At 44.2% G+C, this 25,075-nt stretch overlaps 1 protein-coding gene across 4 annotated transcripts in view; it reads left to right on the top strand.

Moving 5' to 3' along the window:
- The first annotated feature begins 10,425 nt into the window (after positions 1-10,425).
- Positions 10,426-25,075, top strand: part of ARK2N (arkadia (RNF111) N-terminal like PKA signaling regulator 2N) — a 47,268-nt gene continuing 32,618 nt past the window's right edge. The window contains exon 1 of one of the 4 annotated variants that reach the window (XM_021284891.2): positions 10,426-10,662. In XM_021284891.2, coding sequence (XP_021140566.2) covers positions 10,531-10,662 — 132 coding nt within the window. In that variant the 5' untranslated portion in view covers positions 10,426-10,530. Of the gene's footprint in view, positions 10,663-11,554; positions 11,753-13,971; positions 14,483-25,075 lie in introns of those variants that run through there. The other 3 variants (XM_021284890.2, XM_005500410.3, XM_065046898.1) reach the window with 3 other exon arrangements.

Raw genomic sequence — 25,075 nt, 5'->3', positions numbered from 1 at the left:
CAGTAGTTCCCGTTGCCTTCCAAAGCTCTGCAGTATCCGAGACAGCCCACAAACGGGATTTTCTTGCGTGTGTGATGGCTGTTGATCTTTGTGGAAACAGGTTAAGCTCTGTCTTGTTTCACGTGGGTCATAGTACTGGCTTCACTGGCAAACTGTACTGCTCGCAGGTAAGAGATGAGCAGTGTCAGCCTCCTAAAGTTCTGTCATTTCCATCATCTGAGAAAATGAAAACCTGGAAGGTTTGCCCACGTTCAAGGCTTTAAGAGGTACTAGCCTGTTGTCAACTACTTTCTGTTTGTCCTTACCTTATAAATAGAGCTAAACAAATGAAAATAAATACATAGCTTCATGGATAGCAAAGTGATAGCTTTAAAAAGGCTTTACAGTAAAGCCTTTTTGTTTCTGAGAACACATGGATATTTTTCCAGAACCACTGTGGGATGTGATCATTTTTAAACTAGATGGTCTTTTCCAATTCAACCTCAAACAACCTCTTCCAAAATGGTCCCCAGAGCCCTCCTCCTATTTCCATGCCACCATCACACCAGCCTTGAACTCCTCAGCTTTTAAAAGTTGTTTTTTACTAAAGCCAAATATCTGAAAATCTCCTGTGGATGGGTGTGACAGAATGCAACCCCCCTCCCTCCTTCAGTAGGGCACATCTCCCTCTTTCTCTGCTACTTGAGGCTAACAGCTTCTTTTGTTTGGCCCAGAGCACCCTGGCTCCTGGGACATTAGAAGAAGGGAGTGCCAGGCACACTGAGCCGCACCCAGTGTGGGGGATGTTTGGAGGCTTCAGGGGCACCCACAGACAGTGTGGGGGTGCAGAGAAGCTCCCAGAATGCCTACAGTCAGATCTGATCAGCCAGTATAAAAACGGGACTCTCGTCGAGACTCCGCCCATTGTGTGGGTCTCTCAGAGCACGAGCAAGATGCTGCCGCCGAGAGCCCCCTCCCCGGGATGGGGACTCCGCTTGCCTTGCCGCCACGTGTGTAAGTAAAACTTCTCGCAGGATTGCGAGTATATTTATACTTTTCGTGCACATATGCACGTATAACTTTCCGTGCTCCATATGAGAGCGTGTAAAATTAATCCTCGCAGAATCGCGGGTGTATTTTCCTCCCGTGCACATTTGCACAAGTACTTTATTTCCTTGCACAATCGCGAGTGGCCGCCGAGAGCCCCTCGCACAATCGCGAGTGTATTTTCCTCCCGTGCTTCCACATAAGCACGTGTAGGATTCCGTGCACATTTGCACGTGTAAAATAACTCTCGCAGGACTGCGAGCGTATTATGAATTTACTCTCGCACAATCGCGAGTGCACACTTTCCGTACTCACTGCGAGTGTGTGTATCTCTTTAAACATAATCCTGCACCGTGTTCAGGCAAGTGTGTATTCCTCCGGGACTCGGGGACGGCTCCGGCATTGTTTTGGGTGAAGCCACGTGCATGCACTCTGTGGACCGCCTGTTGGTTATATCAGTGGCTGCCCCTCAAGTAATCTTCCTCAACTGATATCCGAACCTGTATTTAAGTCACTTTTGGAGTGCTAAACCCTGTTCCTCGCCGGTCTAATAAAAGTTGTTTTTGGACCTTGTTGTCCCTTAAATTGACCTGTGGGTTGCCTCCATGACAATGGGGAAAAATCAAAATATAGGAACAGTGGCAGCACCTAAGGATATCAAGCATGGACTAGGGCCCCTTCATAACGACGTCCAAAGAGCTGTGGTGTTCTTTGTGACAATTTATAGCTACATCCATTTACAATTAGGGTTGCAAAAGATCATGTTGATGATTTAGTGCGGTGAGTGTGTCCCCAGGAGCTGTTACTTCACTGCAGAAATTTATTTCACTGGTCTGCAGGAGAAAAGATTCTTTTGCTTCATTAGATTATCTGATCACGTTTAGGGTGTAGCCCTGATTTCTAAGAAGTTGTTGCAAGCTCAGAATCGCACTGATGTCAGTAAACTGCAAATGTCTCCTCGCTGTGTGACCTTCTTCACCTTGTTTCTTTCACCATGACGAGTAAGAATTGATGAACATTGAGAGACTGGTGAGACTCTGCCTCATCTTCCACAATCTGGAGGGAGTTGCTGTTTGGTTTCAGGGTTTTAAACTGAGATGTTAGGAAAGGGTTAGTTGCCTTAGTTTCACAGCTATTTATCTTGATTTCGTTCTGGGTTAGAAATTAAGATGGCAAAAGCGAGTGCAAAAGCCCTCTTTTGTACACGTGAGCTGAGCTGGCTAAGGGGAAACTACCTCACAGGTAATTGATGTGAAATCAAGAGCAGGGGTGACTACAGGTACAGCAACTGCTTACCAAAAAAAACCCCATAAAAACAAGGCAATGGAATAGTCTGAATCTGTGAAGAGCAAGAGCATAATTTGACCTTTCCTGTTGAGATAGGGGAGAGAAATCATAGTCTTGACAGGCATCAGAACATACCCGAGCAGGCGTCAGAGAACAATTCAACAAGAAAGCCATTGTCAGGCACTGGAGGTCATGACCTGACAATTAAGGAATCTTAATCACTGGAGGTTTTTCAGAACAGATCAGAAATGCTTTGCTTAAGTATTTATAATGCGAGGGAGCGTTGATCGTGCTTTGGGATAGGAAGACGGATTAGATGAGAGTCTGTTGGTGGAACCAGCGCTGCCTTTCAAGGATAGCCTCAAGGATTACTCAGACAACATTAGATTAAGGCTTTTTATCGTCTGCGTGTAACCATGACTCAAGGCCTGGGAGAACCTGGGGCTGTGGCTCTCCCTTAGCACCGCATTGTCACACAACATCACCCTGGTTGTGAAACCTGGGGGTCCTTGTCCCTCTGCACCCACCGAGCAGCCGCACGGCTCCCTGTAACCACATCTGCTGCGTCCTGTTCCTCGGCAGAGAGCCCGGACGCAGACAGCGGCGGGGCCGGGCTCCGGCTCCAGAGCCGTCCAAAGATCGCCACATGTCGCATCACAGCCCTGGAAACGCGAGGAGGTAAAAACACGCAGCAGCTGCGCACGAGCCGTGCGCCGCAGGTGAGCCGTCCGCGCCACGCACGGCGTAAATCAGCGGCCAGTTGTCGGGCCCGACAGTTCAGCTTTGGATGGAAATGAGGAAAGCTGAATAAATGGGATGGATGCAGCCAGTGGAGCGCCTGTAAGATTTCTCAGCTCTTCAGTTACGCATTTGTGCAGGCAGAGCGGAGGTGTCCTTCCTCCCCACTGGTGGTGACCTCAGTAATGTTTAAAAATATGTAAAGGGTGAGTGACACACAGAATCCCAGAATGTCAGGGGTTGGAAGGGACCTGGAAAGCTCATGCAGTGCAATCCCCCCATGGAGCAGGAACACCCAGATGAGGTTACACAGGAAGGTGTCCAGGCGGGTTGGAATGTCTGCACAGAAGGAGACTCCACAACCTCCCTGGGCAGCCTGGGCCAGGCTCTGGCACCCTCACCAGGAACAAGTTTCTTCTCAAATTTAAGTGGAACCTTTTGTGTTGCAGTTTGCACCCGTTACCCCTTGTTCTATGATTGGTTGTCACCCAGAAGAGCCTGGCTCCATTCTCCTGACACTCACCCTTTATATATTGATAACCATGAATAAGACCACCACTCAGTCTCCTCCAAATATATAAAAGGTGAGGGTCATGAGGATGAAGCCAGGCTCTTGGTGACAACCAATTATAGGACAAGGAGTAATGGGTACACACTGGAACACAGGAGGTTCCATTTAAATTTGAGAAGAAACTTCTACTCAATGAGGGTGGCAGAGCCTGGCCCAGGCTGCCCAGGGAGGTTGTGGAGTCTCCTTCTGTGCAGACATTCCAACCCGCCTGGACACCTTCCTGTGTAACCTCATCTGGGTGTTCCTGCTCCATGGGGGGATTGCACTGGGTGAGATTTCCAGGGCCCTTCAACCCCTGACATTCTGGGATTCTGTGTTTTGGGGAGCTCCAGCTTTTCCAGCGCAGGGATGGGGATCGACAACTCGCAGAGGTCCTGCCAACACAGGAGTGCGCCAGCCCAAGCACTTGGCTGAGAAAACGTTTGGTTTTGGCTTCACCCCCTGGCCTGGCAGCTGCTGAGTGTTTCCTGGGGGGTCACGGCGGGTGGTGGGGACCTGCGGCGGCTCGGACCAGCTGGACCCCTCGGCTGTTGTGTATTATGAAATAATCGAACAACTGAGAATGACAGAAATGCCTGGTGAGGTCTCCGCTGCTTCAGCCTCACTTCAGATTACATCAGCTGCTCCGCTCTGGGCTCCCAGCCTGGTTTTTGGAGACACTCGCCTATTGACACCTGTGAGCTGAGCGCAGTTGTGCTCGCTGGGAGCTCAATTCCCCCCCTGGAAAATGTAGGATCCAAATTCCACCTGAGAGAGGAAAACAATAAAGAATTATGCACTAGACATGAAAAACAGTGCTCAGCCTCAAGTGTGAACTTGTGTAAGTTTTAACACAGTGATACACTGTTCTAATCAGGCCAGCATGCAAAACAATAATTGCTTGAGAAAAAGTTAATCCCCAGATTAGCTAAGTGATAGCTAAATGATCTTTCAAGGTCCCTTCCAACCCCTGACATCCTGTGACTCTGTGGTTTATTATATATAAATAATTCAGTTACTAAAACTAGAAAAATAACAATAAAATCCTAGAGAAATACAGAATATAAGAGGCAAAATTAAAGCTACTGAGCTGAAATATGTGTCTATTTACTCAAAACGCATTGGATCAAAAGATGTGGATAGAATCTCTTGTCTATATGTCTATACTACAGAAATACTCACTGCAAACAATTTGTTTTGCTTGCTTCTCAGTCTTCCTTTTCACTGAAAGTGTTCAAATTTTTCATTCATTCATATCAGTCCTTTAGTAGATATAGAATATTAACATGGGACTTTGAAATTAAATATATTTAGAAAAATATTAAAATAGTTTCAAGGTTTATTTAAAAAGTAGGTTGGTTGCATTTTGTACTGTCTCCAGTAAAACACTCTAAATATCCTTTTTATACTTAATTGTGGTTTGGGTACTTACAAGCAAAAAAACCATGATGTGTTAAATTCTAAGCGAACTTAAGATTTTTTAAATTACATCTAGTACTGAATAGGTCTTACAGGTCTGGGAAAAGTTGTGTATTTGTGAGCTGTTATTTGAATTTTTAAATTACAGGGTCCTGCAGACTGCAGGAAATCCTTCAGTTTGTCTCTGAGAACACAGTTGCCGTCAGTAACTTCAAGTGGCTTTAGAAACTTCTTTCATTTTTTATACACTCACTTCATTAAAAAAATTCAGTAGCGGGCTGGAAGGATTTCTGCTTCTTCAATTCAGAAATATTTATTCTGGAAAAAAAAAAAAAAAAGATAACCACAAGCACATAAGCAGAGGCTTTATCAATAAGTGTGTGTTTGAAGTAAAACTTATGGTTCCTTCTCTCTTCGCTGGGTACCAGCTGCGTGGGAGGATCACAGAATCCCAGAATGTCAGGGGTTGAAGGGCCCTGGCAAGCTCATCCAGTGCAATCCCCCCATGGAGCAGGAACACCCAGATGAGGTTACACAGGAAGGTGTCCAGGCGGGTTGGAATGTCTGCACAGAAGGAGACTCCACAACCCCCTGGGCAGCCTGGGCCAGGCTCTGCCACCCTCACCAGGAAGAAGTTTCTTCTCAAATTTAAGTGGAACCTCTTGTGTTCCAGTTTGTACCCATTGCCCCTTGTCCTGTCACTGGTTGTCACTGAGAAGAGCCTGGCTCCATCTTCCTGACACTCCCCCTTTCCATATTGATAATCATTGATGAGGTCACCCAGTCTCCTCTTGTCCAGCGCCAGCGCCCCAGCTCCCTCAGCCTTTCCTCACACGGGAGATGCTCCACTCCCTTCAGCATCTTGGTGGCTGCGCTGGACTCTCTCCAGCAGTTCCCTGTCCTGCTGGAACTGAGGGGCCACAACTGGACACAATATTCCAGGTGTGGTCTCCCCAGGGCAGAGCAGAGGGGCAGGAGAACCTCTCGGACCTACTGACCACCCCCTTCTAATCCACCCCAGGTACCATTGGCCTTCCTGGCCACAGGGGCCCAGTGCTGGCTCATGGTCACCCTGCTGTCCCCAGGACCCCCGGGTCCCTTTCCCCTACGCTGCTCTCTAATAGGTCATTCCCCAACTTACACTGGAACCTGGGGTTGTTCCTGCCCAGATTCAAGACTCTACACTTGCCCTTGTTCTATTTCATTACATTTTCCCGCCCAACTCTCCAGCCTGTCCAGGTCTCTGATGGCAGCACAGCCTCTGGTGTGTCAGCCACTCCTCCCAGCTTAGTGTCATCAGCAAATTTGCCGACAGTCACTCTATTCCCTCGTCCAAATCATTGATGAATATATTGAACAGTACTGGCCCCAGCACTGCCCCTGAGGCACTGCACTAGATCCAGGCCTCAACTGGACTCTGCCCCATTGACCACGACTCTCCGGCTTCTTCCCTTCAGCCAGGTCACAGTCGACCTCACTACCCGATCATCCAGACCGCACTTCCTCAGTTTAGCAGCGAGGATGCTGTGGGAGACTGTGTCAAATGCTTTACTGAAATCAAGATAGACCACATCCACTGCTTTGCCATCATCTGTCCACCTGGTTATGTCCTCATAAAAGGCTGAGGTAGGTCAAGCATGACTTCCCCTTGGTGAAGCCATGTTGACTGCCCCTAATGACCCTCTTATCCCTGATATGCCTTGAGATGGCACCAAGGATAAGTTGTTCCATCACCTTTCCAGGGATGGAGGTGAGGCTGACCGGTCTATAGTTACCCGGGTCCTCCTTATTGCCCCTTTTGAAGACTGGAGTGACATTTGCTTTCCTCCACTCCTCAGGCACCTCTCCCGTTTCCCAAGACTTGGCAAAGATGATGGAGAGTGACCAGCAATGACCTCATCCAGCTCCCTCAGCACCCGCGGGTGCGTCCCATCTGACCCATGGATTTATGGATGTCCAGATTGCTTAATTGCTCCCTAATCCAGTCCTCATCAACCGAGGCAAACTCCTCCATTGTCCTGCCTTCCTCTGGGGGTGGGTGAACCCCTGGGTGTCCCGGTCACCTTCTGGCCATCGCTGGTGGCTGTGGAGGAGCTGGGGTGGCTTCGGGAAGGAGCAGGAGTGCAGCAAGGGGGCAGCTTGGCTGGGTTTCAGCCTCACATTTGTGATTTTGGATGCTTGGCAGCCCAGCCTAGAAACCGGGTGTTGTTTAAATGTCACTGGGAAGGTGAAGTATATTCCTCCTATATATTCCTCCTGCAGGGGATGCTTAGTAATGTTCCTATGGATGCCGCTGTCATGGAGGGGCTCTTGAAAAGTTGTTTTCCTGCTCTGGAGCTGGAAATTGTGGCCTGGGGCTGGGGCAGAGATGGGAGCAGGGATGGAGTAGCCGAGAGCCGGGTGAGGTAACCAAGCCTGGAAGCCCTTAGGAGCCAAAATGCTCTCACAACCAGTTTTTATTTTGGGACAGGAGCGTGGATCAGGGTCCCTCCGACCATCTGCTCCAGCGCAGACGCCCATTTCTCAACCGCATTTCTCCATGGCCGAGTTCTTATCACTCCCTCATGGAGGTAACTAACGCCGAAATCATCTCACTCTTGGCAAAAGCGGTCGGAGAATGATAAAACGAAGCCAAAGGAGAGTAGAAGAGGCACTGGGTTGTACTCCCTAAATTCCTGGAGCCAGCACCACCTCTTGCCTTTCCTCCTCCCTTCCTACTCTTTCAGCCCATCTCCCTGAAAACTCAGAACGAGTCCCCTGGTATTTCTCCTAATCTGGCGTTTAAAATCTCAGGCAATAAAGCTTTCACCACTTCCCTTAGGGAGACAATTTTCCAGCCTACAGTTCTCCATTCAAAAGCTTTCCACCCTGATTCTCAGCTTAAACATGCCCTCCCTTAATTCTACCCCATTAAAATCATTAACATATCACCAGCCTTATCCCTTTGCGCCACTTCATTCAGATATTTACAGATCACTGATGTCTCCCTGCTTAGTTTACTAAATCTGTTGTACCTATGATCGTCAGAATTTCTTGGTTTTTTGTCTTTCGTAATGCTTCTAGCCTAACAATTCCTTCAGTCGCGGCTCTTCGAGCTCCTTCCCATTTATCACTCTCCTTGCGAACCCGAGACAGATGCTCGCCGCCCTTGCCTGTGCCATGATGCTTTTCTGTACACCTTCCAAAACCACGTTGCCTCTTCCTAACGCCTGTGCAACCACGTGCCGTCCTCCGGGTGTCTTCCAGGAGCCGTTCCTCCAAACCACGTCCTTCCCTGAAAATACCGATTCTACGTTATTTTCCCCGAAGCAGCCAGACCAGGTTGTGGGGGTTGTTTTTAGTTGGCGAGGGAGGCTTGAGGGAAATCAGAGCTGGTTCTGGATCGCAGGACCAGCCGTCCCACGCAGGGCAGGTTTTATCTTTTCTCAAGCACGGATTTTTGTTCGCAACCTGTTTGTGCCCACTTGTGGATGCACCGGCGAGGCTGGTGTTCTCACAAAGGAAGTGTTTTTAAATGTTTGGTGACAAGTATCTTGGTTTTAAAAGAGAATTGTGAATTCTTGAATATGTATCTCTACACATACCTGAATCTCTCTCTTACTTCTCCTCAATATGATAAATTCTCCTGAGAATCACAGAATCACAGAGTGTCAGGGACTGGGAGGGACCTGGAAAGCTCATCCAGTGCAATCCCCCCATGGAGCAGGAACACCCAGATGAGGTTACACAGGAAGGTGTCCAGGCGGGTTGGAATGTCTGCACAGAAGGAGACTCCACAACTGCCCTGGGCAGCCTGGGCCAGGCTCTGCCACCCTCACTGGGAAGAAGTTTCTTCTCAAATTTAAGTGGAACCTCCTGTGTTCCAGTTTGTACCCATTGCCCCTTGTCCTGTCACTGGTTGTCACCAAGAAGAGCCTGGCTCCATCCTCCTGACACTCACCCTATACATATTTATCCCCATGAATAAGGTCACCCCTCAGTCTCCTCTTCTCCAAATATATAAAAGGTGAGTGTCATGAGGATGGAGCCAGGCTCTTCTCGGTGACAACCAATGATAGGGCAAGGGGTAACGAGTGCAAACTGAAACACAGGTGGTTCCATTTAAACATAATATCATTGGTTGTCACCCAGAAGAGCCTGGCTCCATCCTCTTGACACTCACCCTTTATATATCTGTAAACATGAATGAGTCCCCCCTCAGTGTCCTCTTGTCCAGCTCCAGAGCCCCAGCTCCCTCAGCCTTTCCTCACACGGGAGATGCTCCACTCCCTTCAGCATCTTGGTGGCTGCGCTGGACTCTCTCCAGCAGTTCCCTGTCCTGCTGGAACTGAGGGGCCACAACTGGACACAAGATTCCAGGTGTGGTCTCCCCAGGGCAGAGCAGAGGGGCAGGAGAACCTCTCTGACCTACTGACCACCCCCTTCTAACCCACCCCAGGTACGATTGGCTTCCTGGCCACAAGGGCCCAGTGCTGGCTCATGGTCACCCTGCTGTCCCCAGGACCCCCAGGTCCCTTTCCCTTACGCTGCTCTCTAATAGGTCATTCCCCAACTTACACTGGAACCTGGGGTTGTTCCTGCCCAGATGCAAGACTCTACACTTGATGTGATGTCTTTGTTTCCCAAGTCCACATATGTGATTTTGGGGGGGGTGATTAGATGCCTACACACGTTTCTGTCCTATCAAGCCTATAACTGATTCTGCGCCACGAGCAGTGGCAGTGGAGGAGCAAGCCCATCCAAGGGTGCGTCTGCTGTATGATGACTGTTTAACACTTATATTTCCCAGGCATTTGTAGGCTCTGATCAGGATTTAGGGACTGCGCTGAAACATGTATTAGAATGCGCAGCTGCATGTATTAAAATTGCAGAGCACCACCTACGATTTCTTGTGCAGCACACACACCCCGGGGCTGCAAAGCTACACGCTCTGATTAAGAAACACCAACACAGCGTTTAACATATGCATTATAACGTCAACCTAATTGCTCACCGGGCCTCCCGCACCCAGCCCGCAGGTCTCTGATCAACGTGCGGAGGAGATGCCACTGAGCCCAAGCATTAACACGACTCTGCCACTAACCCATGAGCCTCATCTGGAAAATCAGGCCACCGATCCAGACTAAAAGCTAAAAAGGGAAATGGGAAGGGCCAAGTTATTAACTTCATATATATTCAGAGCCTGAAATAATTTCACAGAACGGATTTCAGAGCCTCTTGACATCTGCACAGGTTTTACCACCCAATTCAAGAGCTGCAAAGCAAACCCTCACTTTGGAACTCCAAAACACGAATGCTATGGATGTGTCCCACCAATTAGATGGGTTACTGAACTCCCCAAACATGTTCTGGGGCAGCCCCAGACATTTCAAAGCACAACTTTTACTCTAGTTGCTTATAGCAAAGAATAACCAGTCTAGGAGGTCATAAAATATGCTGTATGTTGTATTTCCTGGTACTTTGGGGTCTCAGAGTGTTTCTTTAGAATTCATATTTCTCTTCCAGACTCCATGGGATACAAACAGACATTATATACCCCAGCCTGCTGCAAAACGGGTCAAAGAGAAGCAAAGGGATGTTCTCAAGAATGTCAGGAGCTGCTGGAAGATGCAAGGATGCAAAGCAGATTCTACAGCTCTCAGGTCTCCTCTTAAATTTTTGGAATATACTTAAACTCAAAGGAAGTGTCCTCACTTGGTTGGTTCAAATGTCAGGGAATTGAACCCCGCTTAATATTGTGAATTTCCTCGTTTCACTGACAGAATTTGTATTCTTATTTTTATTAGGAGAATCTTATTCTCTGTTCTTTGTTGTATTGATTCGTAGGAGAGGTCAGCCGTACCTTGGTCATGAGCACATTCTAGCCCCTGAGCATTTTCATTTTAAAGCTGCCACACTGGGAACTTTCGCCCCTTTGCTTGCGTTATTCTTCATCTAAACTGCACATCGTACAGTTAAATTAGTAATAACCATAGCAAATGAGATCTATTGCTGGCAAATAGTTACATTTCCACAGAATCCCAGAATGTCAGGGGTTGAAGGGCCCTGGAAAGCTCATCCAGTGCAGTCCCCCCATGGAGCAGGAACACCCAGATGAGGTTACACAGGAAGGTGTCCAGGCGGGTTGGAATGTCTGCACAGAAGGAGACTCCACAACCCCCTGGGCAGCCTGGGCCAGGCTCTGCCACCCTCACCAGGAACAAGTTTCTTCTCAAATTTAAGCGGAACCTTTTGTGTTCCAGTTTGTTTCCACTGCCCCTTGTCCTATCACTGGTTGTCACCCAGAAGAGCCTGGCTCCATCCTCCTGACACTCACTCTTTCCATATTGATAACCATTAATGAGGTCAACATAGTGACTCTTCCAGGTTCCTTGTTCTGAACCACTTGTAATCACACAGAAGCGGCACAAACTGGGTTAAGTTATTGTTTTGCAACTTGAGGTGTTTCCGTGCAGAGCCAGACTCCCCCCACTGCCGCACCGCCCCCTCAGGGTGGCGCTGGCGAGTGGGGGAGCGCTGCCGCTCTGCGCGGCCGCTCGTCTGCTCCGGAGGGGCGGAAGTGACGGCGCAGCAGCGGAGACCCGCGGCCTCCGGTGACATTTTCTCTGGCGTCGGGGTCCGGAGCGGCGGGGACGGGGCAGCGGAGCGGCGGACACCCGGCTCCTCCCGGCTGCCCATGCCCCAGCTGCTGCTCCCCGCGGGGGAGGCCAGGAGGGGCCCAGCGTCGCTCAGGTGAGGGCTGCGCAGGGCCGGGCCTCAGCCCGTGGCCGTTACCCCGCCGGGGGCGGGCGGGACTGAGGGGAACGCGGGGCCCGAGGGTGTTTTGTCTCAGCTCGGTGGGTCAAAGCTTTGCCACAGCACCTTCTGTTCTTCTGTAATATACCGTGGGGCCGCCCTAGAGAAAAACCCTCAAAAAACAAGGCATGCAACGCTAGTTTTATGCTGCTTCAGCGGTTTTTTTTTTCCCTTCTTAATTCTTTACCTTGGGCCATGTGGGGATATGTATTTTATGTGGGAAAAAAAGTTTGTAGGAAACAATTATTTCCTTATCAATCTATTTCAGGTGTAGATTCCTGGTACTTTGGCTACCTTTCCCCCTAAATTAACTTGTAAGTGCAGGTATCAGTACATATTCTGGGAACAGACTGTGTTTTACATTAAGGATTCATAGTCCTGTAGGAAATAATTAATTTACAAATATAATAGGCTCAGGCAGGACCTCACAGCAAATCAATATTTTTAATAACGATATTGCAACTCTGGGTGTTCTACCTGGAGGTGGGCACGTGTAATAGGGCAAAAAGCCCCTGCTTATATCCCCCCAAAATCATGGCTGCAGTTTCCCTCCCCAGTTCCACATTGGTTGGGTACTGCAGGGTTTACAGACCACCCGACCCTGCCTCAGTTCATATACAATGCCCTTCCCCTTATCAATCTATTTAAAATATGGATTCCTGGTTCTTTGGCTACCCTTCCCCCCAAATTAGCTTGTAAGTACAGGTATCAGTATGCATACAGGTATCAGTATATGTTCTGGGAAGAGACTGTTTTTCACATTAATGATTCATAGTCCGGTGTCTCTGGGGTCAGGCGACAGGTCCTCAGTTATGTGAAAACAACAGTTCTTCATTAAACGTTCTTTACAAGTTCAAGTTGTTCGATGCTTATCTGGCCTGAGTTCCCCTTGAGCTCTGACATCTAATGTGTTGCAGATGTGGCTCTGAGTGGCCCGGGCGTCCGAGGAAAATATAACATTTAACTGCTCTGCTTGTTCTTCTTTAAAAGGGGAAAAGCAGGCTGAGCAGACTTGTAATATTTTAACTGCTTCCCCCCATTCTGGTATTGTAACTTTCTTTTCATTGAGGTTGTCAAACAACTACTTAAAAAGGCCGCTTTTTGAAAGACTTGGTGCTTTGTTTTGAGGTTATCATTGTGTAGTTGGTCGGGAGAGCTTCCACCTTTTAGTACTGTCTAATTATATTTATGTCTTAGTTTATTAATAGTGGAACTAGGCTACTTCTATTAAAGTTTGTAGGTACCTTTATAAGTCCTTAACTGCAACAACTTAGTTAAACAAGGTCTTGGCTGTAACTAGTTACACACTTTATACTAGCACAAAGTACCTATCAGCATTTCAAAGACTGTGTGTAGAGATGCTATGACATAAGCGTAAATCCTTTTTATTTGGGGGTGGGTGTTTTTTTTTTTTTTTAATGGGAATTTTAGCTTTTAAAAATGAATGAGAAGCAAATCTTTGAACCCTTGAGCATCTCTTTAAAAACGTAAAATTTATCTTAATTCCCCTGCCCACCCTCCAAATAGGTTCTGTTTACGACTTCTCTGGTACTTGTCATGCGCAAGACCAAATAAAAGTTTAACTTACAGGCAAATACGAGCCTTTTTCCAGTTTTGAAGCCAAAATGTTAAGTGCTAACAGTAATAGCTTTCCCCTTAGAACAGCAAACATGTTAAATGTAAATCGTTTCTCTTAAAGTACCCTACATTGCTTAAGTCTATTAAAATGTTTGACCTTGAGGTGGAAACTGGGCACGGTGCTCTATTGAGGTCTCATCGTGTGGTTCTCCTGCCCTAGTTACCACCTGTAATTGCTGTTTCTGTGATAGGAGAGCTGACAGGCAGGCAGTCACACCAGTGCAGCTTCCCCATTGACTTTGTGAACAGGTTTGTAACAAGCTCTGAGGAGAACAGTAAGTTGCTTGTTATGTGTTTGCTAAACACAAACATCTCCCCTATATACATGTACAGTAGAAAAACAGTGAGATAATGTCCAGAGAACTCGGCTGTCCAACGGCAATAATTTTTAAGCATCACTTACCGGGTATTTTTCACATCTAGTGGTCTAGACGAGTCTCGTCCTGGCAAAAGACGCTCCAAATGGGGTGGTTGTGTGGCTACTAAAAGCTAATAATACTGCTTTCTGTGTTTCTGGTATACCAGTAACACAGGTGTTTTGTCTAAGGGATTAGGAGGAGGGACAGTGACGGTGATGGAAGGTAGTACGTGAGTTTGGACAGCTGGTATTTGTGCTCAAGTATGAGGATAACAGTTCTGACTCATTTTGAAACACTTGAATTTTTAATTATAACATGTCAACTATTTCTGTTTGCTCTTCAGCCTAATTGCTAGTTGGCATCATGAAGAGTTGTGATGAGAAATTCCTGAAAAATCAGGAAGAGGAAAAGACTGTGGTCTTACACGTTCAAGCATACGATGTGTATTGCAGGTCAGCCTGGCCATCTCTGCCTGTGCTCTGTAAGCACGTGAAGGCTGCCTGCTCCGTAGAAACTAAAGTTCACAAACAAGTTGGGAAATGAGTGGATACATGAAACGAGGTACTGAGAAGGGAGAAGAAAAGGGAAGGAACCTGAAGGCAACCACAAGGCAGTTGAGAGTGGTTGATACGCTCACAAACCAAGCAGTGCTCCGGCTGATAAGAGAGAGGTAGGAAGGATGTTTGTGTGTGCTTGACAAATGGGCAGATCACACTGGCAGCTCATGGTGTGAAGGAGGTGGGGATTAATGAGGTAAGATAAGATCGGATGAGCGAGGAGTAAGTATAGAGAATAATGAGGGGCTTTGAACACTAAGCATTAGGTAGATAAGTTGGTGTAACTTGATCGGAGCAATGAGAAATAATTACCTTGGTTGTCCTGATCCCACTTATCCTTGCTGAGTATTTACTTTTAAAATGCAGGCTTCTTTGCCTTACTTTGATTTTGTTCACTTTCTTCACTATCTCTTGTATATTATCAGACGAACTGCCTGCTCCACCAAGGATGTGTGTGCCATCTGTGACCCACACCTGTATATCAATGTCTCACTTATAAACATCTGTTAAGGAGGTGGGAGTTCCCATGTACCACGCTGTGAAAGCGGCTGCAGACCGAGCGTTCGCAACTGTCTGGTTACCCTCTGGCCGAAAGGTCACCACTAGATACGTTAAAGCTTTGGAAACTCTGCAAATCAGTAAACCTATATTTGATTTTCTATAACATTTCAAAGTTAGTGTGTTGGTGGTACTTCTTGACAGAATTTAGTCTATGGTCAGTCTCAGCTTTTGTGTTTTTATCTGCAGTTGACTAATTACTTACAAAACCGTGAACATTGACAGAAACTGAGCAGCAGATTTAATAACACATTTACTAGATCAGAGTGAAAGATTTAATTAGCATAGTTGCAAGCTTATAACTTGCACTCTGGAAAAGAAGTACCAAAACTTGAAAAATCTTTGCTCTCTTGAGCATTATTAGTTGCAATGGGGAAGAAAAAATGAAGCAGCAGTAGAAGAGGGGGACAGGGTAGTGCTGGGAAAGAGCTCTGGGATAAAGTTGTGTGATACAGTGCGTGTCCCTGTGCAGTTAAACCTCTGAGGTAACCTGAAGTTTACATGGCAAGGAAACCACTTTTGTCTCAGTTCTCCAGTAGGAGAATCATAATTCAGCAGAGAACTGACCTTTAGCACTGTAACTTGGGGGCAGCTGAATCTGTGGAATCTGTGGCAGCGAATGTTATCCCAGGGAACTTAGTATAATTTTCGTGGTTATTTGTTTTGTCTTTCTGTCACATCTCTGTTCCACGTTTTTGATGCATAGCGCAGTTCTGGGTCTGCGACTTGAGGTCTGGACTGTAACATCTACAAATGTGCAGTTCTGAGCAAAAAGAAAACTGGATCAAAGAGACTGTAAATGAAAATGTGCATGTAGTTAAGTATTAGCTTCTGCAGTTGACTTATCATAACAGAGTATGTCTCTGAGCTGGATCGGAGTGACTGATACCGTGTCACTTATTCAGTGTTACTGCTAGGGGGTGGAATTTAAATTTGTGGTTGCCCTTTCCCACAGATTAGTGTTCGCTTTTCACAGGTCTGATCAGCATGAACAGAGCCTGTACAATATAGCAATTTCTCCACAGATATTTCTGACTTTCTGCCATTCTGGCACACATGGATTACTCATTCAGGACTGAAAATGAGATGCTGCTCGGTCGCTGAGGTGTTGCCGTTTCACTGTTGCAGATGCGTTACTGAACGTACAGGGAGGTCAAGTAACGTGCCCGTGGTCATGTGGTGAATCAGCTTTGGATTTGGAATGATCCAACCCAATGTCCCTTTATATTTAGTAAGGTATTTAGGGTTTTGTATCAATTTGACCAGGTAGCCTGTCTCTCAAATGCTCAGAAATTGATTCAAGTAGCAGAATAGTGTACAGGCTTCAGCCATATCAGACCTTGTGATATTTGATCTCCAAGAAGCCAGCTTAAAAGCTGTTAGGACTCAGTCTGACAGCTTTTTAATCATAAGCAGAACAGGTGGTCACTTTTTAATTAAATACAAGTATTTAAGGCTCTTCCAAGCTAGCATTTTTGGGTCGATATGCTTGGATCATGACTTTGTAGTGAGAGTCCTGCAGTGTCCTGCACAATGCTCTTCTGCTTTGATGCTTCAGAGTTTCCTGGAAATGAGCAGGCAGAGCCCAACCATGATTGAATAGGTGTTGTCCTTGCTATGTTTCTGCTGTAGTGTCTTGTTCCTGAGTGCTTTGTCATTAGTCTTTCAAGACTTATTTTAGAGAACTCAGGTTTCTCTTCCATTCATCCAAAACGTGTAAAGACCAAGTGACTCACAGCAGCAGAGCCAGGAATAACTGAGAGCTAGACTTTAAAATACCAGTTGTCTGTGCTATGATGCGGTTGGTACCATTTCAGTAATTTGTTTCGCATTGGGAACATCACATTTCCATGGTTCCAGTTTGAAGTTGGCACTCTGTGTTCCAATAGCATCGTTGAACTTTCTGAAGTAAAAAAACAACTTGATATCCATGTGAGGTTATAACAGTACTGTTCTCTGGTACGGTGGCTTTTGCAGCAGCTGGTGATGTCCCGACTCCTCAACTTACTCTCCGAGTTCTTGCTCTCTGGGAATTCCAATTCTTGCTAAAGAGAGAGAGCTCCAAGTAACCTGACAGAAGCAGAATTTTATGGAAGGAGAAAAGAGTGATAAAAAGTAGGTCAGGAGGCTGTCTGCTGATTCCTTGTACTTCTGATTGGAAATAAAATACAAGATAAGGGGGTTTTCAAGGCAGTCTCTTAATGAAGTTGGATGTAACACTGCTAGCCTGGGGCCTCATCATGGTTTGGAAATTATCATGGGGGAAGGAATGGGCTTGTGGGTAGCAGAGCCCATGAGCCGATTCTGATAATACAGTTTGAGTTGACAATAGCTATGGTTCCTCCAGAATGGGTAATACCTTTTGATCAGCACTATGCAGAACCTGTGAGGCGTTTAAAAAACAACAACAAAAAAACTCCCAACCAAACATATCTTTAAGTATTGTTTTTAAAAAGCCTTTAAAGTGAAGTTATGTTTTCCATGGCTACAGCTACTGATACTAGTAAGTCATCTCAAAGGCAGTTCATGGGCTCACTGCCATAAAGAAAACCCAGAAAGTGTTGAATACCGTAAAACTAAGCTGGGGACATTTAGTGAATATCTTACCACAGTCAGCTAATTATTGAGGGCTTCTGGAGTTATAGAAGTTTATTTGAAGTGTATTTGATTACAGACACTTGATTTCCCTGCTTTGTTTTACAAGATCAAATTGTTTTTTCTATTTACTAACGCCTGTAGTGGATTTCAGTGTTTATCTGTACGGAACTCGTCAAGCTACACCAATAATAACAACTCTGTTGGATGAACAGAATGAGATTGAACTCCAGACTTGATGTTTTTTTTTTTTTAATTCTATTTACCCTTTTGCTGGGGAAATAGTTTATATTGTTTATGTCTGCTGTTGCTAACCTTTAGTTTAAATCTAAAGAAGGCTCTGGTAGCTGAACGTCTTTTTCCTAAGCCAAGAGCAATAACACAACAGATCTCTTTGGGGTAAATGGTGCTTTTATTTTAGGGTAAGTAAGGTTTTTTGTGCTGTGTTTTCTCTTTTTTTTAATATTTTTTCCCCTGTCAGTACTTACATGATACTGATGAAAACTACCCTTTAATTTTCTTTTGCGCTTTTTATAGCTGGTAACTTGGTATCCCCTTAGATGCTGTTATTTAATTTCTGTAGTCAAATACATGCAAAGTCTTCTGTATGTTGTGGTAAAGATATGTCTGTTTCCTGGTTGGTCTGTTACCCTCTTGAAGCAGAAGTCAAATTTCTTCACCTCTGCTAACCGGGAGTAAGTATTGTAGGAAGTGTCTCATAGTAAAACCCGTGTTAGAGGCATTATTCGCAACACACATGTAACGGGCTTTTAACCCAGTCAGTTCTGTATTTTGAAATACCCAAGGTAGCTTGTGTTCATTTGTAGACCCAGCCTGTGTTTACTTCCTACTGTTTTTCATTTATTGTTTGTTAAAAGCTTATTCTAAATTAACCCCATCCTGTGCTGTCCTTTTTCTTTACCAGGCTTCGTTCTCCTTCCATTTACGGGCTGTGCCGCCGTCCCTCTGCTTCTTGCCTGTGTCTAAAGATGTTTGTCTATGACTGTGCCATCCTGTGAGACTTTTAACATTTTGTTGCATCAGTTTCTCAGGAAATGTAAACTAGGGAGCAGAGTGTTAGGTTTTGTAAGGATACGTGCTCAAAAGTTAGCAATCTTGAGTTAGCCGCACTCTTAAGTGCGGTTCAGGGGCGTGGGTGAGTGTTCTTGGTGAGAAGGTTGTGTCCAGTGAACCTGTTACTTACGGAGTCATAATTAGGTCATGACAGACCAACATCACGAGTGCTTCCTTCGTCAGGAGCACTTTGGACATGTAAAGACTGCGGTATCGATTGTTAGCTGAAATCAATTGGCAGCTCTTGTTGCTGGTCAAAAATTGATCAAGGGTTCTGCATCAAGAACAGCCTGAAAGTGGTTGGTATCTTATGGTTACTAACATTTTCATAATTTGAATGCAATGTGACTTTGCCTTTAATGGGTTGATATGATTTATTTTTCAGTAATATACCTACTGCAACTTTGTTCCAATAATTAGATTTTATACCACTAGCTTAATAATTAAAGAAGTAAATGAATAATATTAGTGGCTCGTGGATGAGGAAATGAATTGAGATCAGGGTTTTTTGGCTTACAGCTACTTTCCAGCCTTTCTGTAGAATTTGAGCATGTCACCTCCTCTCTCTTCATCAGTTGGCCAGACCATAAAATACGTATGTTCCTGCCCTATGCCAGGGAGATACTCACTTAAAGCAAAGACGCAGCACTGGTGTGGAATTTAAGTATTTGAACCTTTAAAATATCTGCAGGTCTGTTTTGTTTATTTCCTATGGCAAAGATGCGTAAAAAGTTCTGATAATTAAATACTTAGAAACTGTAGAGTCACTTAATATCTCTCAACTCATCTTTAAGTGGCTGTCATAAATCCATACCACTTGGAGCGGAGAGATTTGAGGTCTTGGATAGCTGAAAGAGATGGGGAGATTGTAGCATGGGTTGGGTAGGCAGTGCTGTTACTGGAAAGGAACGTTACACAGAACTTGACAAAACATCTCTCTTATCTGCTGAGACTATCTCTCCTCCTGATGTCAAGGCTTGTGCAATTTTGAAGTGGTGTTTTTCCAAGATCGGGTGAACCATCCAATGCTCTCCCTGTTGTGTAAGATGCTCCAGGCCTGTTGTGTAAGATGCTCACCTGGCTCTGGACCCTGACCCTGGTCCCGTTCAGCCCGGTGACGAGGTGCACAGCTTTCCTCTGGGAGACTGAATTACAAAATAACTTGATGGGTGCTAGCTGACCCAGCGGGTAGCAAAGTTCTACCTCTTTACAGTGGTGGTGGACTGCAGGATGGACATCATGGGCTGCTGGTCTCCCGCAGCACTCACTGCTGCTTCCACATTTCCAAATAATAGCCATAGCAAGGTAATTTTGTGCCTCTCCATGATGGACCGGCTTTGATTTTTGCAGGGGACAGGCTCAAACCCTTCCCAAATTAATACTGTAGTACTGAGATGACTTTATGACTTCCAGTTTAATTGCAGTTGTCCTGTTTTGCCAATTGGAGCTACTAGCAGGTAACGCAAATGTGTGATTACTTTTAGGGTATTTCAGCTAACTGTTCTTAATAGAACGAAAATCAGTGCTCTGAAGATTAGGATTGATTTGCTGCTGTTATTTGCAATTTAAAATGCGGCTTTTCTGTGAGCATTGCTTTATTGAACGTGGCAGAACAATAGACCAACCTTTCATAGAATCATGTCCTATTTTGAAAGGGACCCATTCTATGCTTCTACGATTCTTGATTTCTTGAGGAGTCTGTTTGTGTAAAACGGCATGAACCAGCGGAAGAAGCACACAATGCGTTTCCTTTTGAGTAACAGCAATGGATAGGTAAAGTGGGAAAATTTGTTAAACTCAGGAAAAGATAGGACATCCACATGACTATCCTCAGTAGGTGTGTAGTAGGGTGATCTTCTGCAAGCCAATCTATGGCCGAGAGAAAAAGAAATGAAGCATGGCGTTGCTTCCTGGCATTGATTTCTGCCACTAGTTTTGTTGAAAAAATAATGAAAAATCTAAAAGTGAGTGGTGTAAAATTTTAGGAACAGGTAGTAATAAAAATATGTCCCCTCTAATTTTTAGAGTAGAGAGCATTGTAGACTTTAAATGACTGCGCACTTGAGAAAAATGCTTTCACTATGAGAAACAAATGAGATTTTGGAAGGGTAAGTGCAGCCAACCTTGTGTGCCTTTATCTGTATGATAATTAGTTTATTTTTCCAAGGACCGTGTTGTTTTTGTTTAGGTTTTGTTTTTGTGGGATTCCAATGCAGCTGGTGGATGTTTCTGGAAGCCTGTGTGCAGGCTTGTGAACTAACCCATAGCTGGTAGTTATCTTTCATTTGAAAGAGGCAGAATATGTGCGTTAAGCATTACAATGCAAAAACCTGTATTGAAATGTAAAGTCTTGCTTCTTATTAATGACGAAATATGTTGCTTTTCAAGGTTGCAAAGGATGCTCTGCAAACCTTTTAACACATACAGTTGTAATTTTTATTTGGCCTTAGATAATTTGTATATGCAGCCTGTTGAGCTCTCAGTAGGAGAAGCCTATTTTTAACCTTTGTTTGTTTATGCAAAAGCAGTTGAAACACAGTTTAATGTTTTCTTCTTTTGTTTAGCACTGTGATTCTCTTACCAGGTTTCTGTTCTTCAGAATTGCTACCAGGCCTGATTTATGAATCATCTGATAAAGAGCCAGCTCCACTCCCAGAAATGCGCCTTTAGGTAGAATTATATGCCAGTGCGTCAGCTTTAGGGCAACGTTTTCAAAGGAACGCTATATAAATTACACAGTATCCATGTGGGGGTGGCTTAGTGTTATGAAAAATCTGCTCTGGAGCATCGTGCACACACATCCACACAGAGCTGAGTCAACTGTCTTGAGTTAAATCGAGTGCTGGTCACACTTCTGTTAAGTGCATGGGTATGTGTGACACTTAAAAGAAAACAATATAAGAATGTGTGGTATCTTGGGGAGGAGATAAGTCCGAAGAACAGCAGTTGTGAAGTGCAGAAGGCCTTGGTACTTCTGTGTTTGTTTGGATGCAGATTAGTTTTTGCTGATAAAATTCTCATTATTCGGATTGATTAGTTTTTAGTTACATAGACATTTTGTCATTGGGCATATCTGCGTTGCTTGTACTGGAATGTAACTGGTGAGTTTGTTGAATTAAGCATGTTGGCTTATGACGCAAAGATAGGTGATTTGAGAAGAAAAAAATAAGCGTGACCAACATGCAGATCCACCTACAGAGGTCTTTGGTGAAGCTTCAGAAGTGGCCAGAGTCATTAGCAGTTCACGTCTTCAGAGTTATTTGGCTCTGTCACAAGAGGACATAACTGGTCTTTGCCTGAGTGTTTACATTTTTTAAAAAAGCTGGTTTTCATGATTTCAGTAACTTCAGTTGTATACATTTGTCATTACCTCACATCTCTGATTTTTTCCATCTGTGCTCGCTCACTTGTAAATGTGAGATAATGTAATCCACTGGTGATGGAAATAATTGTTTGTTAGCGTGAGCCACTATATTCTTCATTTCTGTGTAAATACGAAGACATATTCAGATATAGATGAAAATACTGACTTCCGTGACACTGGGGGTATAAGGTAGTACATGCTCTGTAAGGATCTCTGTGGTTAACTGTGTTTTATGAACAAGTAAATCCTATGCAGCAGTGCAATTAAACTTTTTGTTCATGTAAAAAAAAAAAAAGCTTAAAGGAAGTACTTGATGTTATCTTCTGCAAAAATGGAGGTACTGTTTCTCATTTTTTAAATTACAGCTTGGGAATGAATAGGTAGTGGTGCGAGGAGGTATTGTTCAAGCTGTTTTCTTTCAGTGCAAAAATGCCGTTAAAAGACAATGTTCTGCTAGATTGTTTTGTTTTCCCATATCACCTTCTTATTCTAGTTTAAATGAAAAGAAGTGGTCTGCTGGACTTGTGAGTAAGAGGAAATGTGTCAGTAATAAACTGAAGTGACTTTTAACAGCAGGCTTCCATGAAAAACATAGTACTTCTGAAGTAAGAATCTATTATAACCACGGCTGCTGAGAAAATGGGCTGGTTTGCTTCGTATAAGCTAGGCATTCTTTATCATTAATCAATTCAATAAGACCTAAAATGACAATGTACAATTAAGGTTAGGGTGTCATGGTGTTTATTAAAGTATTTCAGGCCTTATCTTTTGTTTGGGCAAAACTCATTTCCTTCTGACATTGCAGGATATACAATTATGAAGAAGAACTTTTACTGAGAGCACAACGAACAAAAATATTATGAAGGATGTATGTATGGCCAGTTATTGATTGATAAAGGGCATGCGTGCCATCTTCAATATAACTCTTTGTGCAGTAGTATGTATTACTTAAGAGCATATATTCCGCTATAGTTGTTCTTTAGGAAGCTACTGAGACCTGTATTTGAATTTAATTTTTTGCTTTTAATAATGTTTTATCTTCAAAAATCTCTTCTCGAAGCAAACAGCGATGTGAAAGAAACATTCAGTACCCTCAGTTTGGCGATGAGACAGAGCAGCAGGTAGTTTTTAATCACGTTTGTTTTTTCCTGAAGGGATGGTTTGTTACTTGCCCTCCCTTCCCTCATATCCCCACCAAGTCTGGCAGAAAATTTCACTTATTCTCTAGTTTTGTTTTCTTCTGGCTTGGTGAAGTGAATGTACCCAGGAAAGGATGGGCCAGTTCTGGTAGAAAGGAAGGAATATGACTGCTCAGTGGTAAAAGAGTAGGGGGTAAACCATCCCAGTTAATGGCAGTGAGCTGTTAGGCTGGCTGGGCTGTCTCTGCTAATCTGACCTTCAAAATCCTTCTGGATTTCTTAATTACAGTGCAGTTTTTATAGTGTACAAATTAGGTGCCTTTACAGATGAATTCACAAGCTGAAAATATTTCCCAGATACATTTAAATATTTGATGGCTTATACACACTGATGTTTAGTGCTTGTGGTCGGGGAAAAAAAAAATGATTTCTGTTGCAAAAATCCAGCACAGAAGTTTTTACAGAATTGTCTTTTAAAATCATCACTGCAGTATCTCTGCATCAGAAGAAGGAGAATGACATTTCCGAGCAACGTCTAATTAAGTATCCATCTGTATCTGTAAGCATCACTGCTTATTTTTCAGTGCTATGTTTTTCTCATTTAAGTAAGAAACTGGTCTTCCTGTAGCATCACCTTGAGATTACTTTTTCTAGTACAGTTATAAAGTGAGTGGCAAGAAAGGAGTGGGAGTTGTTCAGTGTGATCTTCCTCTCTCTGATTTATGGATTTCTCAAGTAGAACTGAAACAGTACGTTTTTTCTTTCTTTGAGAAGAGGCTTTGCAAGAACTGTCTGTATTCTTCCCTGCAGCAAAGTCTGTTGGAGTCACAACAGACTGAGATAAATATGAAGTTCTCTTTTATATGCATACTAATACTACAATTGTTGACTTTGTAAATAGCAAGTTCAGAGGACCTGAAGGGTACAAACCTCATCAGAGCAAGTGTCTTTGTACACACAGAAACACACATTTGTGTGGACCAGATACATTTTGGTGAAGTTACTAGTCCCTGTGCTGCTTCATCACTGAAAATATAATTCACTGGTTGCTGTGCGAGGCATCAGACTGCCATGGTTTGAGTAGTTAAAGTAAGATCCTATTGAATAATAAAAAAATCTTCATAAGCTGTGGAATAGACTGTTAGTGAGGTGGTACTGTGTAGATGCAACATAATTATTTTTGGCTGATAGGGCAGAGAGATGGAAAGGCGAATACAGGTGTTGTTATAGTCCCTTTGGGAGCTGAGAGGTGGGTAATGTTCCCAAGTAGGACGTTTGTGAACAAGTCTCTAGTTCTCTTTGTCTGCCCTTTAGCTTTGTGTCAAGCTCTGTTCTTTGTGCTCCCCAGGCTAAAAAGATGAATAGTACAGAAGCTGTTCTGCAGTTATTAGAATTAATCATTAAATACAGTTATTTTGGTCAGGCTAACGTTCTTCTTGTAGGTGTTTGAGCAACCACATTTTTCCTTACATGTACATTTCAAAACTCTTAGAAAAGGTATTTTTCAAAGTGCACAGCCAGAGCAAAGCTGCGAGTTGCACTGACTGGTACAATACATATCCCACTGCGTATCAGTCATTTAATGGTCGAATCTGTGTTTTACTTGCTTGTATGAGAGAACTATTTGATAATGTAGTTTTGCAGATGAAATATGTAGAAATATTGATCTTATTACAGTATTGGGATGTGTTTATGTTTCGGAACATGTGTATTCGTCATTTGGGTTTATTGATGTCGTGCTGTGGCCTTGGAAATAAATTTATTCTTACATTATATTTATTGCCTACATTAAATTACCATCTCCAAAAATTCTTCTAAGTTACTTTCAAGGGAGTATTATTCAGTGCAAGTATTGGAAAATATTTTTCTTTATATGTTCCTGTATTTTACAACATGTATTCTGCTTTTTTTCAAGTAAATATGCGGTTTACTGTTTTATTTGTGGAGTTTTGTTTGTTTGTTTGTTTTGGGGAGGG

Source organism: Columba livia, chromosome Z, assembly GCF_036013475.1.
Source record: "Columba livia isolate bColLiv1 breed racing homer chromosome Z, bColLiv1.pat.W.v2, whole genome shotgun sequence".
In the NCBI taxonomy this organism is placed as follows: Eukaryota; Metazoa; Chordata; class Aves; order Columbiformes; family Columbidae; genus Columba; species Columba livia.
The sequence above is the reverse complement of the archived record's forward strand: the minus strand, read 5'-3'. Positions and strand labels throughout refer to the sequence as shown.